Here is a 13289-nt window from a genome sequence, read left to right on the forward strand (position 1 = left end):
TTATGCAAGTTCATTTTTGACGTTTGAGAGTTAAAGTTCGGTACTAAGACCACCTAAAGATAAATTTTAAATGTTCCTATTATTAATTAGAACAGGTTTCGCTTTAGATTTTATATTTTACGCTGAGATTTATTACTTTAAATCTTCCTAGTGCTAAAATGGAAAATTTGACCTTTTCACCTCTGGGGTCACAAAGAACAATGGTGAATTTAGCAAGTTTACATTTTTATTGAAAGTGTGATTACTTTCGATCATTTTCAGCTTATTTTCATGATACAAGAATGACCGCACATTCACTTTCAGTGCAAATGAACCCATTTGACCTTTGACCCCGAATATCTCGAAAATGCCCCAACGGCGGACTGATTACCACTCGGCATCGTATTCTACGCAAAATTTTACTCTAGAAAAGTTGGGTCTGGTTTTGTGCCCATATGATGGACACCCCGCCGCACTGAGCGTCCAGACTATATTTTTAAGCTAGATCTTTGGGTTATAAACTTACATTTCAAGTTTCAACAAAATCGAATAAAAAGTGTGACCTCTATAGGGTCCACAACCATGATATACCATATTTTTACGCTAGTTGAGAACAAACGGTGTCCATTTTGTCTGTCAATTTTGGGCCGATTTTCACGAAATTCGAACTCAGTCGTCCTTAGGGTGTAACGGTGATATAGTAATACGTTTTTTTAAATCGGATAAAAATTATGATTTCTATAGGGTCCACAGCCTAAAAATGCGATTTTTCGTACAATCAGGGGCCATAATTCAGGAAGTTAGTCCAATATGCGCGCATATCATAAGAAAGGAACCGAGATCTTTGGGTTATAAACTAACATTTCAAGTTTCAACAAAATCAGATAAAAATTGTGACCTCTATAGGGTCCACAACCTTGATATACCATATTTTTATGCTATTTGAGAATGAAGGGCGGCCATTTTGTCTGTCAGTTTTCGTCCGATTTTCACAAAAATCGAACTCAGTCGCCCTTGGAGTGTAACGTTATATAATAATACGTTTTTTTAAATCGGATAAAAATTATGACCTCTATAGGGTCCACAAGCTAAAAACGCGATTTTTCGTACAATCAGGGGCCATAATTCAGGAAGTTACGTTCCGATATGCGCGAATATCGAAAGGAACCGAGATCTTTGGGTTATAAGCATACATTTCAAGTTTAAACCAAATCGGATAAAAATTGTGATCTCTACAGTGTTCACAAGCTAAAAATGTGATTTTTCGTACAATCAGGGGCCATAATCCATGAAGTTACAGTCCGATACATGCCAATATCGAAAGGAACCGAGATCTTAGGGTGATAAACCTATATTTCAAGTTTCGTTGAAATCAGATATAAATTGTGACCTGTAGACTGTTCACAAACAATTGTGGATGGACGGACGGACGGACGGACGACAATATACGTCCACATAAAGATGTGGGCGTATAAAAATTATCGGAAATCGCTGAAAATCAATAGGATTCTTCGTCTCATGACCTTAAACACTGTGTATAAATTTAATTTAAAGTCAATCGAATATTAACTTTGACCTCTAGAGCGTCCACAAGATTTTTCAAAGTGATCAAGGGCCATAACTCTGACAGTAATTATCGGAAATTGCTGAAAATCAATAGGCTTCTTTGCCTCATGACCTTAAACACTGTGTATAAATTTAAAGTCAATCGGATATTAACTTTAGCCTCTAGAGCAGTGCTTCTCAACAGGGGTCCATGTGCACCCCCAGGGGTGAATTCGAAATGCTCGGGGGTGAAATTTGGAAAAAGGGGGAATTGGGGGTGAATTATACACAAAGGGGTGAATTTTGTGAATAGGGGGGAATTTGCATGAATTGAGTTTTCAGACTCCTGACCGGGAACCATCAGTCAGAATGTTACCGACCACAAACCCACGTAGCCATTGGTTGGAAACTAAATGACTGACTAGCACAATTAATTTCGACGCTGAGTATAATGGCGCTTATCCTATCCCGCTGTACTGTTGATTGTCCGGGAAGTGGGTAACCTAGTCTCATCTCAATGTGAAATAGACTATAGGCAGCTAGGTAGGATCGATCGTCGATCGCTTAGTTTCTTTTTACACCCAAACTCTGCACGGCCTGAATGGGATTTCCAATTTAATTTCAATCACTTGTCTTTAGTATTGGTTGCTCAATTTTCAGTTTATTCGTGTCAGTGTGACAATAAGCACTGTATTGTGCGATTGTGCATTATTACCTCTGCAGTATCACTCACCTAATTAGCATGTTTCAGTTTTTAGTTTTTAGTAATTTGATGTTTTATAGTGCCAGGGGTGAATAGCGAAGAAAATATTTCTCAAGTGAGGAATTGTATCATAAAGGTTGAGAAGCACTGCTCTAGAGCGTCCACAAGATTTTTCAAAGTGATCAAGGGCCATAACTCAGGCAAAAATTATCGGAAATCGCTGAAAATCAATAGGATTCTTCGACTCATGACCTTAAACACTGTGTATAAATTTAAAGTCAATCGGATATTAACTTTTGACCTCTAGAGCGTCGACAAGATTTTTCAAAATGATCAAGGGCCATAACTCAGGCAAAAAGTATCGGAAATGGCTGAAAATCAATAGGATTCTTCGTCTCATGACCTTTAACACTGTGTATAAATTTAAAGTCAATCGGATATTAACTTTTGACCTCTAGAGCGTCAACAAGATTTTTCAAAATGATTTCAAATAGGATTCTTCGTCTCATGACCTTTAACACTGTGTATAAATTTAAAGTCAATCGAATATTAACTTTAGCCTCTAGAGTGTCCACAAGATTTTTTGTAGTGTTCAAGGGCCATAACTCTGGCAGTAATTATCGGAAATCGCTGAAAATCAATAGGCTTCGTCGTCTCATGACCTTAAACACTGTGTATAAATTTAGAGTCAATCGTATATTAACTTTGGCCTCTAGAGCGTCCACAAGATTTTTTTAAGTGATCAAGGGCCATAACTCTGGCAAAAATTATCGGAAATTGCTGAAAATCAATAGGATTCTTCATCTCATGACCTTAAACACTGTGTATCAATTTAAAGTCAATCGGATATTAACTTTAGCCTATAGAGCTTGTGGACGCCAGACCGCCGGACGGATGGACGAACGGACGGACGGGGGCGACAACAATATACGACCACATTTCAATGTGGGCGTTTAAAAACTAGATAATGTAAAGGCAATTTGCTGAAAATTTCATTTAAATTGTTCCACTATGAACCGAGAACTAAGCGGTTGAAATTTCCTGCTAGCCTTGATCATCATTACTAAAGTCAGTACGATAAACAGCCTAGTCTCGATTATTCATTTAATAGTTAAATCGTGAAGGAAAGTTATGCAGTAAATCGGCTCACAATCCACTAAAATCGATGCCATCTAGAGATGATTATGGTCTGGATAGGTTAATTAATGTCTAATTAATAATTTAGATAACATTTCAGGCCTAAAGAAAGACCTGCAATGCAATAGACAGATTTGGCTCTTGCATAATGTATGTTTCATGAAGCTACGTTATAAAGTTTACAAATATAAATTATTTTGTAAGTGCTTTAATAATTGAAAACATAAAGCATTTTTCATGTATTTAATATGTATTTGAAATATTGCTATAATATAGACAATATTACACTTGTACAAGCAATTTAGGATTCTAACTATGATCCTGCCTGGAAATTAGTAAGTGCCAGTTATATCATAGAATGACAAGGTATAAGTATAACCCTTAAATCAGGAATTTTTACTTTTTTTATCAGATCCCCATTTGTAAATATATGACAGGTCTGTGAGCTTTAGCTTGTTAGATTGCAGTTCATATCCAAAAAGAGTTTAATGGCTTGAGTGTAAAGGTATAAAACTCACATTCTAGACAACGACAGCCTTTTTTAAGTGCCGAGATATAACCATCTACACTAGACGGTCCCTTTAACTGATCCTCTAATAAGTAGCTGAAATGAAAAAGAAAGATAATAAATGAACATAATTCCTGTTTAATATCTAATACTGGCCAAATGTTCTTATTGAAAATGTTTATAAATGTTGAATCAATTGTTTAAATAAAAAAAATCCGGGAATTCTGAATAATAAATACAACAGTAGTTACAACAATTTGTTTACCAATGTGAACTTTCCAAATGAAGAGGTATTGCTGTTCTTTAAAGAGTTAGCATACCCTGCTTTATGTACAACACCTAAATGGTGTGATAGAAGAGAGAATTAACATCCAAAAATAAACAATGAGCTGAAGATGACAGATACTTACGTATTGTGAGATGTAGAAATGAAATAATGGGTAAAAGATTGGGTCATATCTTGACAAACTTCTTTATGCTCCTCATCAAAAATATCACATTCTTCCGATAAAAGATAGGCTGTAAAACCTAAAAATATCATAATTTATTCGTCTAAATATAGCTTTTTATATAAAATAATACTGTTTGAGTAATATTCAACCAAGAACAGAAAGCAATGTCATGTCGAAATGATTGTCAGACAGTGAAAAGCATGCCTCCCATCTGCCATTGCAAAATCACTAACAGAAATAGAAAATGTTGTCAATGCAATTTTTAAAATCGAAAAAACAAGTTTGTAAATATCATTTTACTTCAAAGATAGGTTGTCAGACAACAAAACATACGGCCATACACTACGTTGTTCAGACATTCAACTTGGGTTGTTGTGTCTCATATTTTTTCTTTGGTCAATAATGAAATATTTACAATATAGTCAAATCAGAATTATCAGAAATCATTAGAATTTGTTTGGCTTCTAGTTCTGCCCTATTCTTGTGGTTTACACTGAGAAGTAGTAAGAGTGTTATTTGTACGTTTAGGGCATAGATATCTCCCGATTTGGTAAATTTCTATGAATATCGGTAAAATTCTAATTATCGCAACAAATCTAATACGAAGAGGCTAAAATCTGTAGGTACGGTGTGTTAATTAACAGGGGTGAGAAATTGACTGAGTGGTGATATAATTATCGCTAGGGGTGAAAATCTCGGCGACGGTGCGTTTTCTGTACCGGTGTGTTAATTAACGAACGGGTTAAAAACGACTGACACGGTGTGTATTCTTTGTTTGGTGAGTTTTCTCGAAAGCGTGTTATAACTGCACCAAAGGTGTTTTATCAAGGACTAACAGGCTTTATCTGACGCGTAGGTGTTAAATCCAATTTACTGTGCGATTTCTTGTTTGACCATGTGTTTTACGCAGATCGGTCTTTGTTAAGTGTAGGTCTTTATACATGGATTTATACGTGCTGTAGTTACATATGTTCCTTCTTATATGTATTTCATTTCTTGATGAATACTCTGTGTTTTATATTTTGTACCCATATTTTCAGGCAATGAAAAATTCGACGACCTTTTTTTTCTATTAACGTTTAGAGAAAAAATATAACTAACTTATTTCGTCTTTTTCTTGTCCACTGCATGCCTGAAAATATGCCCGAAGCTCTCTTATGATATGTATGCCCGAAAAAACGGTATTGATTTCGGGCAATTTTCTCTTATGCCCCCCCTGGATTACTTTGAGCTCCTACGCCTATGTTTGTCGGGCTGCATTTATTTATATATTTGTCTTTTTTGTGGGTTTAATTTGTTTATATATTATCATGCTACCACTGAAGTATAAATGCGTGTGTCTTAAAATCAGAAAATAGACATTATTTAAATATGGAGTTAATAATTAGTAAGCTTTATGATATAGGTAAAGTTTGCTGTAAATATTATTTTTCTTTATTGATTTTTTGATGTTTAGAAATAAATTCAACTTAATTTCATAAAACAAATTTAGGCTGGGTGTAGCTTACCATCAATACCCAGATGACCTTTCTCTCGACCTTCTTTTGTTGGTTCAAATCTTGATATAATTTCCATACATCTTTCTTTGGTTACTCGTTGCATCTGATAAGATAAAAACTTAACATAACTCATTATATACAAGCAACATTATATATACCAAGAACATCAGAAAACAAAGATAATAAATATTCTCCAAAAGAAGAATGCATTATGTTTAAACAGAGAAATTATTTGAAGAGATTTTATTTTTCCCTGAGGTTTGTAATTACAAGAGTCTTTGGAATGCTCAGCACAGACATAACCCATTGATACGATTCACATTTGAACTAGATTTATAATCAGAACATATATTGCAGAATCAACAAGCGGTTGTCAAGCGACATACACCCACATTTTGCAATAGATGAACAGAGAACCCGCTAAAAAAATGGTTAGATGCCAGGCAACAAAACATATGCCCACAGCAGCTAACGATAACGATAATATTGTCAGTAACGATAATATTTACAACACACTAAAATCTGATTACAAGTAACAACGCTTTAAGTAATTATCAGAAATCATTAGAATTTGTTTCGATTGTTTGTTTCATGACCTTAAAGATACATTATGGGAGATTTGATAATAAGTTGGCAGTTCTCACTATAATAGTTAAAGATAGGTTGCCAAGCAACAAAACATACGCCCACAGCAGCTAAATCGTCCAAGCAGTTGACAAGGGTTGTGGCATAATTATTCTTTTGTAGGTGATTAGGGGAATTTAATAGACAATTTCATACAGATGACATCTTTTGAGGGTTCACAAGGTTCTAAAAACTAAAACAAGGGCCATAACTCTGGAAGTAATCTACAGAAATTGTTGAAATTCGAAAGGCTTTTTCGTTTTACTAATTCAAATAATGCATATAAATTTCATACAGATCGGATGATAACTTTTGCCGTTCGATCGTTCAACAAAGTAAAACAAGGGCCATAACTCTAAAACTAATTGACGGAAATTGCTGACATTCAATAGGCGTCTTCATTTTACTAATTCAAATGATCCATATGAATTTCGTACAGATTAGGTGATAACTTTTGTTGTTCAAGCGTTCTCAAGATTCAACAAAGTTAAACAAGGGCCATAACTCTAGATGTAATTAACAGAAATTTGCTGAAACTCAATAGGCTTGTTCCTTTTACTAATTTAAACAATACATATAAATTTCATACAGATCGGATAATAACTTTTGTCGTTAGAGCATTCACAAGGTTCAACAAAGTGAAACAAGGGCCATAACTCTAGATGTAATTAACGGAAATTGCTGAAATTCAATAGGCTTCTTTGTTTTACTGATTTAAATGATGCATATAAATTTCATACAGATCGGATAATAACTTTTGCCGTTATAGCATTCACAAGATACAACAAAGTGAAACAAGGGTCATAACTCACGGCGTAATTAATGGAAATTGCTGGAATTCAATAGGCTTCTTCCTTTCACTAATCTAAATGATGCATATCAATTTCAAACAGATCGGATGGTAATTGTTGTCATTAGAGCGTTCACAAGATTCAACAAAGTGAAACAAGGACCATAACTAGGGCTGGGTAAAATATCGATATAAATCGATAGTATCGATTGGACGGCCCAGAAAAGCACTATCGATAGCGGTGGGTTACTATCGATTATCGCTCTTCGTCTATTTTTCTTGCGTCTGAAATGTCAATGTTTTCTTTCAGTTAATCATAATACACCACTCACTTTAATTACTATCAAGTATCAATGTAACACGTAACAAAATTGTGACTGCTTATTGAACAGCCGTTTTCATAAATTCACTCTCATTGAAACGTTACTTTAGTTTTGAAGAAATTATTGTTGAATATCGCTAAATCGGAGATACCCGGATGTGTAAATAAAGTTAGAGTTATTTCCCTTTGCAAGCTTCAGAATTAGTCTGCCATATTGACATTTTTGCGCGCACGTACGCAATGTTTTCAATCGGAACAAGTTCATTTTGGTCCCTTAACATAATTATTTACGATATTTCTTCATTCGGAACCACGGCTGCATTATTTTAATAATAAACAACATCAATTTACGTATATACGTAATATAACAAGTTTTATTAATGTTTTCCAAATAAATCAAACGATCTTTCGCAACTTCGTATGGTTTTGAACTTTGAACTTACACTGTATCCAGTCTTGATGACGACCGTGAAAATAAGGTTGTTTTTGATACTATCGATTATCAACCGACATTTCATTGCCGATTATCGATAGTAAAAATCACTATCGATACCCAGCCCTAACCATAACTCTAGATGTAATTAACGGAAATTACTGAAATTCAATAGGCTTCATTGTTTTACCAATTTAAATGATGCATATAAATTTCATACAGATCGGATAATAACTTTTGTCGTTAGAGCGTTCACAAGGGCCATAACTCCAGAAGAAATTAACGGAAGTTATTGAAATTAAATAGGCTTCTTCATCTCACTAATGCAAACAACATATATCAATTTTAAAAAAATCAGATGATAAATGTAGTCTGTAGAGTGTTCACAAGAAATTGTGGACGATGGACGGACGGACGGACGGATGGGGGCGACGGCAATATACGACCACATTTCCATATGGGCGTATAAAAACTAGATAATGTAAAGGCAATTTGCTGAAAATTTCATTCAAATTGATCCACTATGAACCGAGAACTAAGCGTTTGAAATTTCCGTCTAGCCTTGATCATCATTACCAATTATTAAAGTCAGTACGATAAACAGCATAGTCTTGATTATCCATTTAATCGTTAAATCGTAAAGGAAAGTTATGCAGTAAATCATGGTTCAAAATGTTCGCATGTCTACTTGTCGCCGAAAGGCGATTTTTTCGTCTGACAGCTAGCAAGTAAAATGCAAGAATTAAGCACGGATATACCGCGAAATTTAAAGCTGTCATTTGCACTGTTTACATTTCGCTCTATCGTAGGCAACAGTTACACAGTTTGGAAGTAGACAATTTTATAACAATGAATTTCACACAATCTACGCTTGTTTTCATCTGCTTGACACTAGTTTATAGAATTATGAAGTATTATATCTAAATAAATTAAAACGCACCCCCAGGTCATCTAAAACGGTAAATATAGTTGTAGCTGGAATGGAAATGCACACAGCTCGTTGTCTGGTGTATTTAATCATTTAAAAAGTTTAAAACAATTTCCATAAATAATGGCTATTAATAATTTATAAGAAAATTTACAAAATCAAATAATTAGATGGAAAAATATTTCATATATAAATATAATTTGTAGTGTAAATATAGACAGGATATGTGAGAAAGGAATTCCAGGGGGCGTTACTTGTCCTCTGCATGCAGTACATGTAAATACGGTACCATGCACGGGTGTGATTCATGTTTTGATAATCAATGTATTACGGATATTTTAAAATCTGAATTCTACACCTCAATGGCGAAGTATTCGATTTAGTACGCAAGTTTGGTACCATGATACTTGGCGGATATGGAGCAATGTACGTCAAGACCTAAACAATTTAAGAGTGTGTGTGTGTGTGTGTGTGTGTGTGTGTGTACCTACATATATATGGATATGTGTCACGTGATTGGTCTTTGATAATTGAGAGTGACAGGTTATTTACTGAAGCGACAGGTATTTTAAACATTTCCAGGCCTGAGTAAATCAGCTCATAATCACAAGGTTCTACAAATTGAAACCAGCGGCTGCCAGGCAGGATACGCCCACATTTTCGACAGATGGAAAAAAAAAGATTTTTCCTGCAATCAAGGGCCATAGATCAGCAAATTACAATTCGATATGCGCGAATATTGAAAGGGACCGAGATCTTTGGGTTATAAACTTACATTTCAAGTTTCATCAAAATCGAATAAAAATTGTGACCTCTATAGGGTCCACAACCTTGATATACCATATTTTTACGCTATTTGAAAACGAAGGGCGGCCATTTTGTCTGTCAGTTTTGGGCCGATTTTCACGAAATTCGAACTCAGTCGTCCTTGGGGTGTAACGGTGATATAATAATACTGTTTTTTAAATCGGATAAAAATTATGACCTCTATAGGGTCCACAAGCTAAAAACGTGATTTTTCTTACAATCAGGGGCCATAATTCAGGAAGTACGTTCCGATATGCGCAGATATCGAAAGGAACCAAGATCTTTGGGTTATAAGCATATATTTCAAGTTTAAAACCAATCGGGTAAAAATTGTGACCTCTACAGTGTTCACAAGCTAAAAACGTGATTTTTCGTACAATCAGGGGCCATAATCCATGAAGTGACAGTCCGATACATGCCAATATCGAAAGGAACCGAGATCTTAGGGTGATAAACCTTTATTTCAAGTTTTCGTTGAAATCGGATAAAAATTGTGACCTGTAGACTGTTCACAAACAATTGTGGACGGACAGACAGACAGGGGCGACGACAATATATGTCCACATGAAAATGTGGGCGTATAAAAATAACAAATTATATAAATAAAAAAGTAGCACAAATCAGTTTTCGTGTATAGTCGGAACTCGGAAATATTAGTTTATTTTTAGTGTTACCCATATATATACAATTGTCGGGCTTTAATCCAGCAGGACTAGTTTGGATATCTGAGAGGATCTTTTCCTCAATTTCACTGGATATTAAAGAACTAATTTCAACATAACAATTAAAATCAAGATATAATTTTTTTGTCATTTCATGTCCCTGCTGTTCTGTCAAATCGTTCATAATTTAATTGATGGCAATGTTTTTTTTGCTATGAAATACGCATTTCGGATTAAACAATTGAAACAATTTCTATAGATTTGGGAATTAAACTCTTTATTCTGCCATCGTCTTTCTTTGCTGCGCAGGTATGATCATCAGATTTATATTGTCTTTTATTGCCGATAATTTGGTTGACCTATATTGGACGTGGGAGGATCTCCGGCTTTTGGAACTTCCATTAACAACATGCATGCTTGAACTTTTCGGGTTGGAGCGTTCACAAGGTTAAACAAAGTGAAACAGGGGCCATAACTCTAGAAGTAATAAACGGAAATTGCTGAAATTAAATAGACTTTTTCGTTTCCCTAATTTAAATATTGCATATAAATTTCGCAAAGATTGGATGTTAACTTTTGTCATTGGAGCGTTCACAAAGTTCAATAAAGTGAAACAAGGGCCATAACTCTAGACGTAATAATCGGAAATTATTGAAATTAAATAGGCTTCTTCATCTCACTAATGTAAACAACATACATCAATTTTAAAACAACTGGATGATAACTTTTGGCGTTAGAGCGTTCACAAGAAATTGTGGACAACGGACGGATGGACTGGGGCAACGGCAATATACATCCACATTTCTATGTGGGCGTATAAAAATGGTGAATTATGTATGAAAGGCTTTTATAATAGTCCGGTGGCTCAAGCGGGAGTATCACCACCCGAAAAGAGAATTTATGAGACCAAGTTTTTCTGGAGCAGTTTTGTACATAGATTTTGGTGTTTATCATTATTTGGAGTACCTACCCCTTGTTCTGCTTCTAAAAACAGTAATAAATCATCAGTACACAAATGATCTGCATTACTTGCATATCTGGAAATAAAGAAAACAGAAATGATCAACCAAACATTACAAGAGATACCGTAATGAGCTTTAAGTAGCCTATTGTTGCCAGTAAACATGTAGAACTACCCCAGCTGGTTACATCTTTTTTCTTCTTAGTCATTCTTTAAACAGCGGCTGCTAGGCAGGATACGCCCACATTTTGCAAGAGATGGATAGAGAAAAAGCTAAAAACAAACAGGATTTTTTGTACAATTATGGGCAATAATCCAGTAAGTTATGGTCTGAAATGCGCAAATATCAAAAGGTACTGAGATCTTTGGGATATAAAGATATGTTTTAAGTTTCATCAAAAGCGGATAAAAATTGTGACCTCTAGAGGGTCCACAACCTTCGTAGCATACTTTTACACAATTTGCGTACAAAGTGCGGCCATTTTGTCGGGCAGTTTCATTTCCATTTTCCCAAAATTCGAATTCAACCTTCATTATGGTGGAATAGTGATATATTTAAATGGTTTTTAAAATCGGAAAAAAAAAATTGTGACCTCTAGAGAATCTGCATGCTAAAAATGCGATTTTTCGAACAATCAGGAGCCATAATCCAGGAAATTGCGTTCGGATATACGCGATTATCAAAAGGAACCAAGATCTTAGTGTGTAATGGTGATATATTCACAAGAAATTTCTTTTAAATCACATAAAAATTGTGACCTCTACATGCACTGCAAGCTAAAAACGTGACTTTTTGTACATTCAAGGGCCATAATTCAGGAAGATACGCACGAATATCGAAGGGAACCAAGATCTTTGGGTTATAAACATGTATTTCAACTTTCATCAAAATCGGATCAAAACTGCGACCTCTAGAGGATCCACAACCTTGATCTACCTGATGTTTACACTATTTGCGTACAAATACAGGCCATTTTGTCTAGCTTCTGGTCTGATTTTCACGAAATTCGAAGTCAACAAACATTACGGTGTAACGGTGACATATTCGAAAGTTTTTTTAAATCGAATAATAATTGTGACCTCTAGAGGGACCACAAGCTAAAAACGCGATTTTTCGTACAACCATAGGCCATAATTCAGGAAGTTACGATTTGATACGTGCGAATATTGAAAGGAACCGAGATCTTTGGGTTATAAACTTGAATTTCAAGTTTCATCAAAATCAGATCAAAATTGTGGCCTCTAGAGGGTCCACAACTTTGATATACCAGATGTTTACACTATTTGCGGCCATTTTTTGTCTGGCAATTTTGGTCCAATTTTCATGAAAGTCAACCTTAGACAAAATTACGGATAATAATTGTGACCTCTAGATCGACTATGACCAGGTAGTAATTAACACAGCCATTCACCCAATATTAGGGAGTAGACGTACACCACAACTTGGCTCCCAAGATGGATTATCTAAAGTAAGTTAACAATGGTCAGCTATGACAGAGAGAGAGAGAGAGAGAGTAATGGGGTTTAATGTCCACTCGACACAGACTAGGTCATTTCGGGACTAACATGTTTTTTAATTTTATTTCAATAATTCGCTTGCACGTAGGGGTCTTTAGCAGTGGGAGGAAATTGGAGGACCCGGAGAAAACCCACGAGGTTGGACAGGCAACCCTACTCCTTGTCACGCACCATCGGGGATACGAAACCAAATAGTAATGAACATAACAGAATCAAGGCCCATGTAGTCACCTCAGCAAATGAATGAATGGATGTCAATTAAATACTACTCCTTAACAACTATAAAAAATTATTAAGTTTAAATATATAAAGTATTAATTATTGTTTATTGTTACCAAGTAATCTCTAGTATATCAGAGGAAAGATTGTTGATCACAGGAGTTGACCACAGGCAGGAAGAGGCCATACTGAAGGGCAGGTC

The 13289-nt window shown here is 35.2% G+C and overlaps 1 protein-coding gene across 4 annotated transcripts in view; it reads right to left on the reverse strand.

Annotated features, from left to right (window-relative positions):
• LOC126825412 (inactive phospholipase C-like protein 2) overlaps positions 1 to 13289 on the reverse strand; it is a 369332-nt gene that overhangs the window by 144367 nt on the left and 211676 nt on the right. For all 4 annotated transcript variants that reach the window (XM_056102008.1, XM_056102007.1, XM_056102009.1 and 1 more), the window contains exons 7-10: positions 11360 to 11426; positions 5833 to 5926; positions 4283 to 4400; positions 3883 to 3968 (exon numbers count right to left, since the gene is read on the reverse strand). In XM_056102008.1, the coding sequence (XP_055957983.1) occupies positions 3883 to 3968; positions 4283 to 4400; positions 5833 to 5926; positions 11360 to 11426 (365 nt within the window). The remainder of the gene's footprint in view (positions 1 to 3882; positions 3969 to 4282; positions 4401 to 5832; positions 5927 to 11359; positions 11427 to 13289) is intronic.

This window comes from Patella vulgata, chromosome 6 (assembly GCF_932274485.2).
Source record: "Patella vulgata chromosome 6, xgPatVulg1.2, whole genome shotgun sequence".
Taxonomy (NCBI): Eukaryota; Metazoa; Mollusca; class Gastropoda; family Patellidae; genus Patella; species Patella vulgata.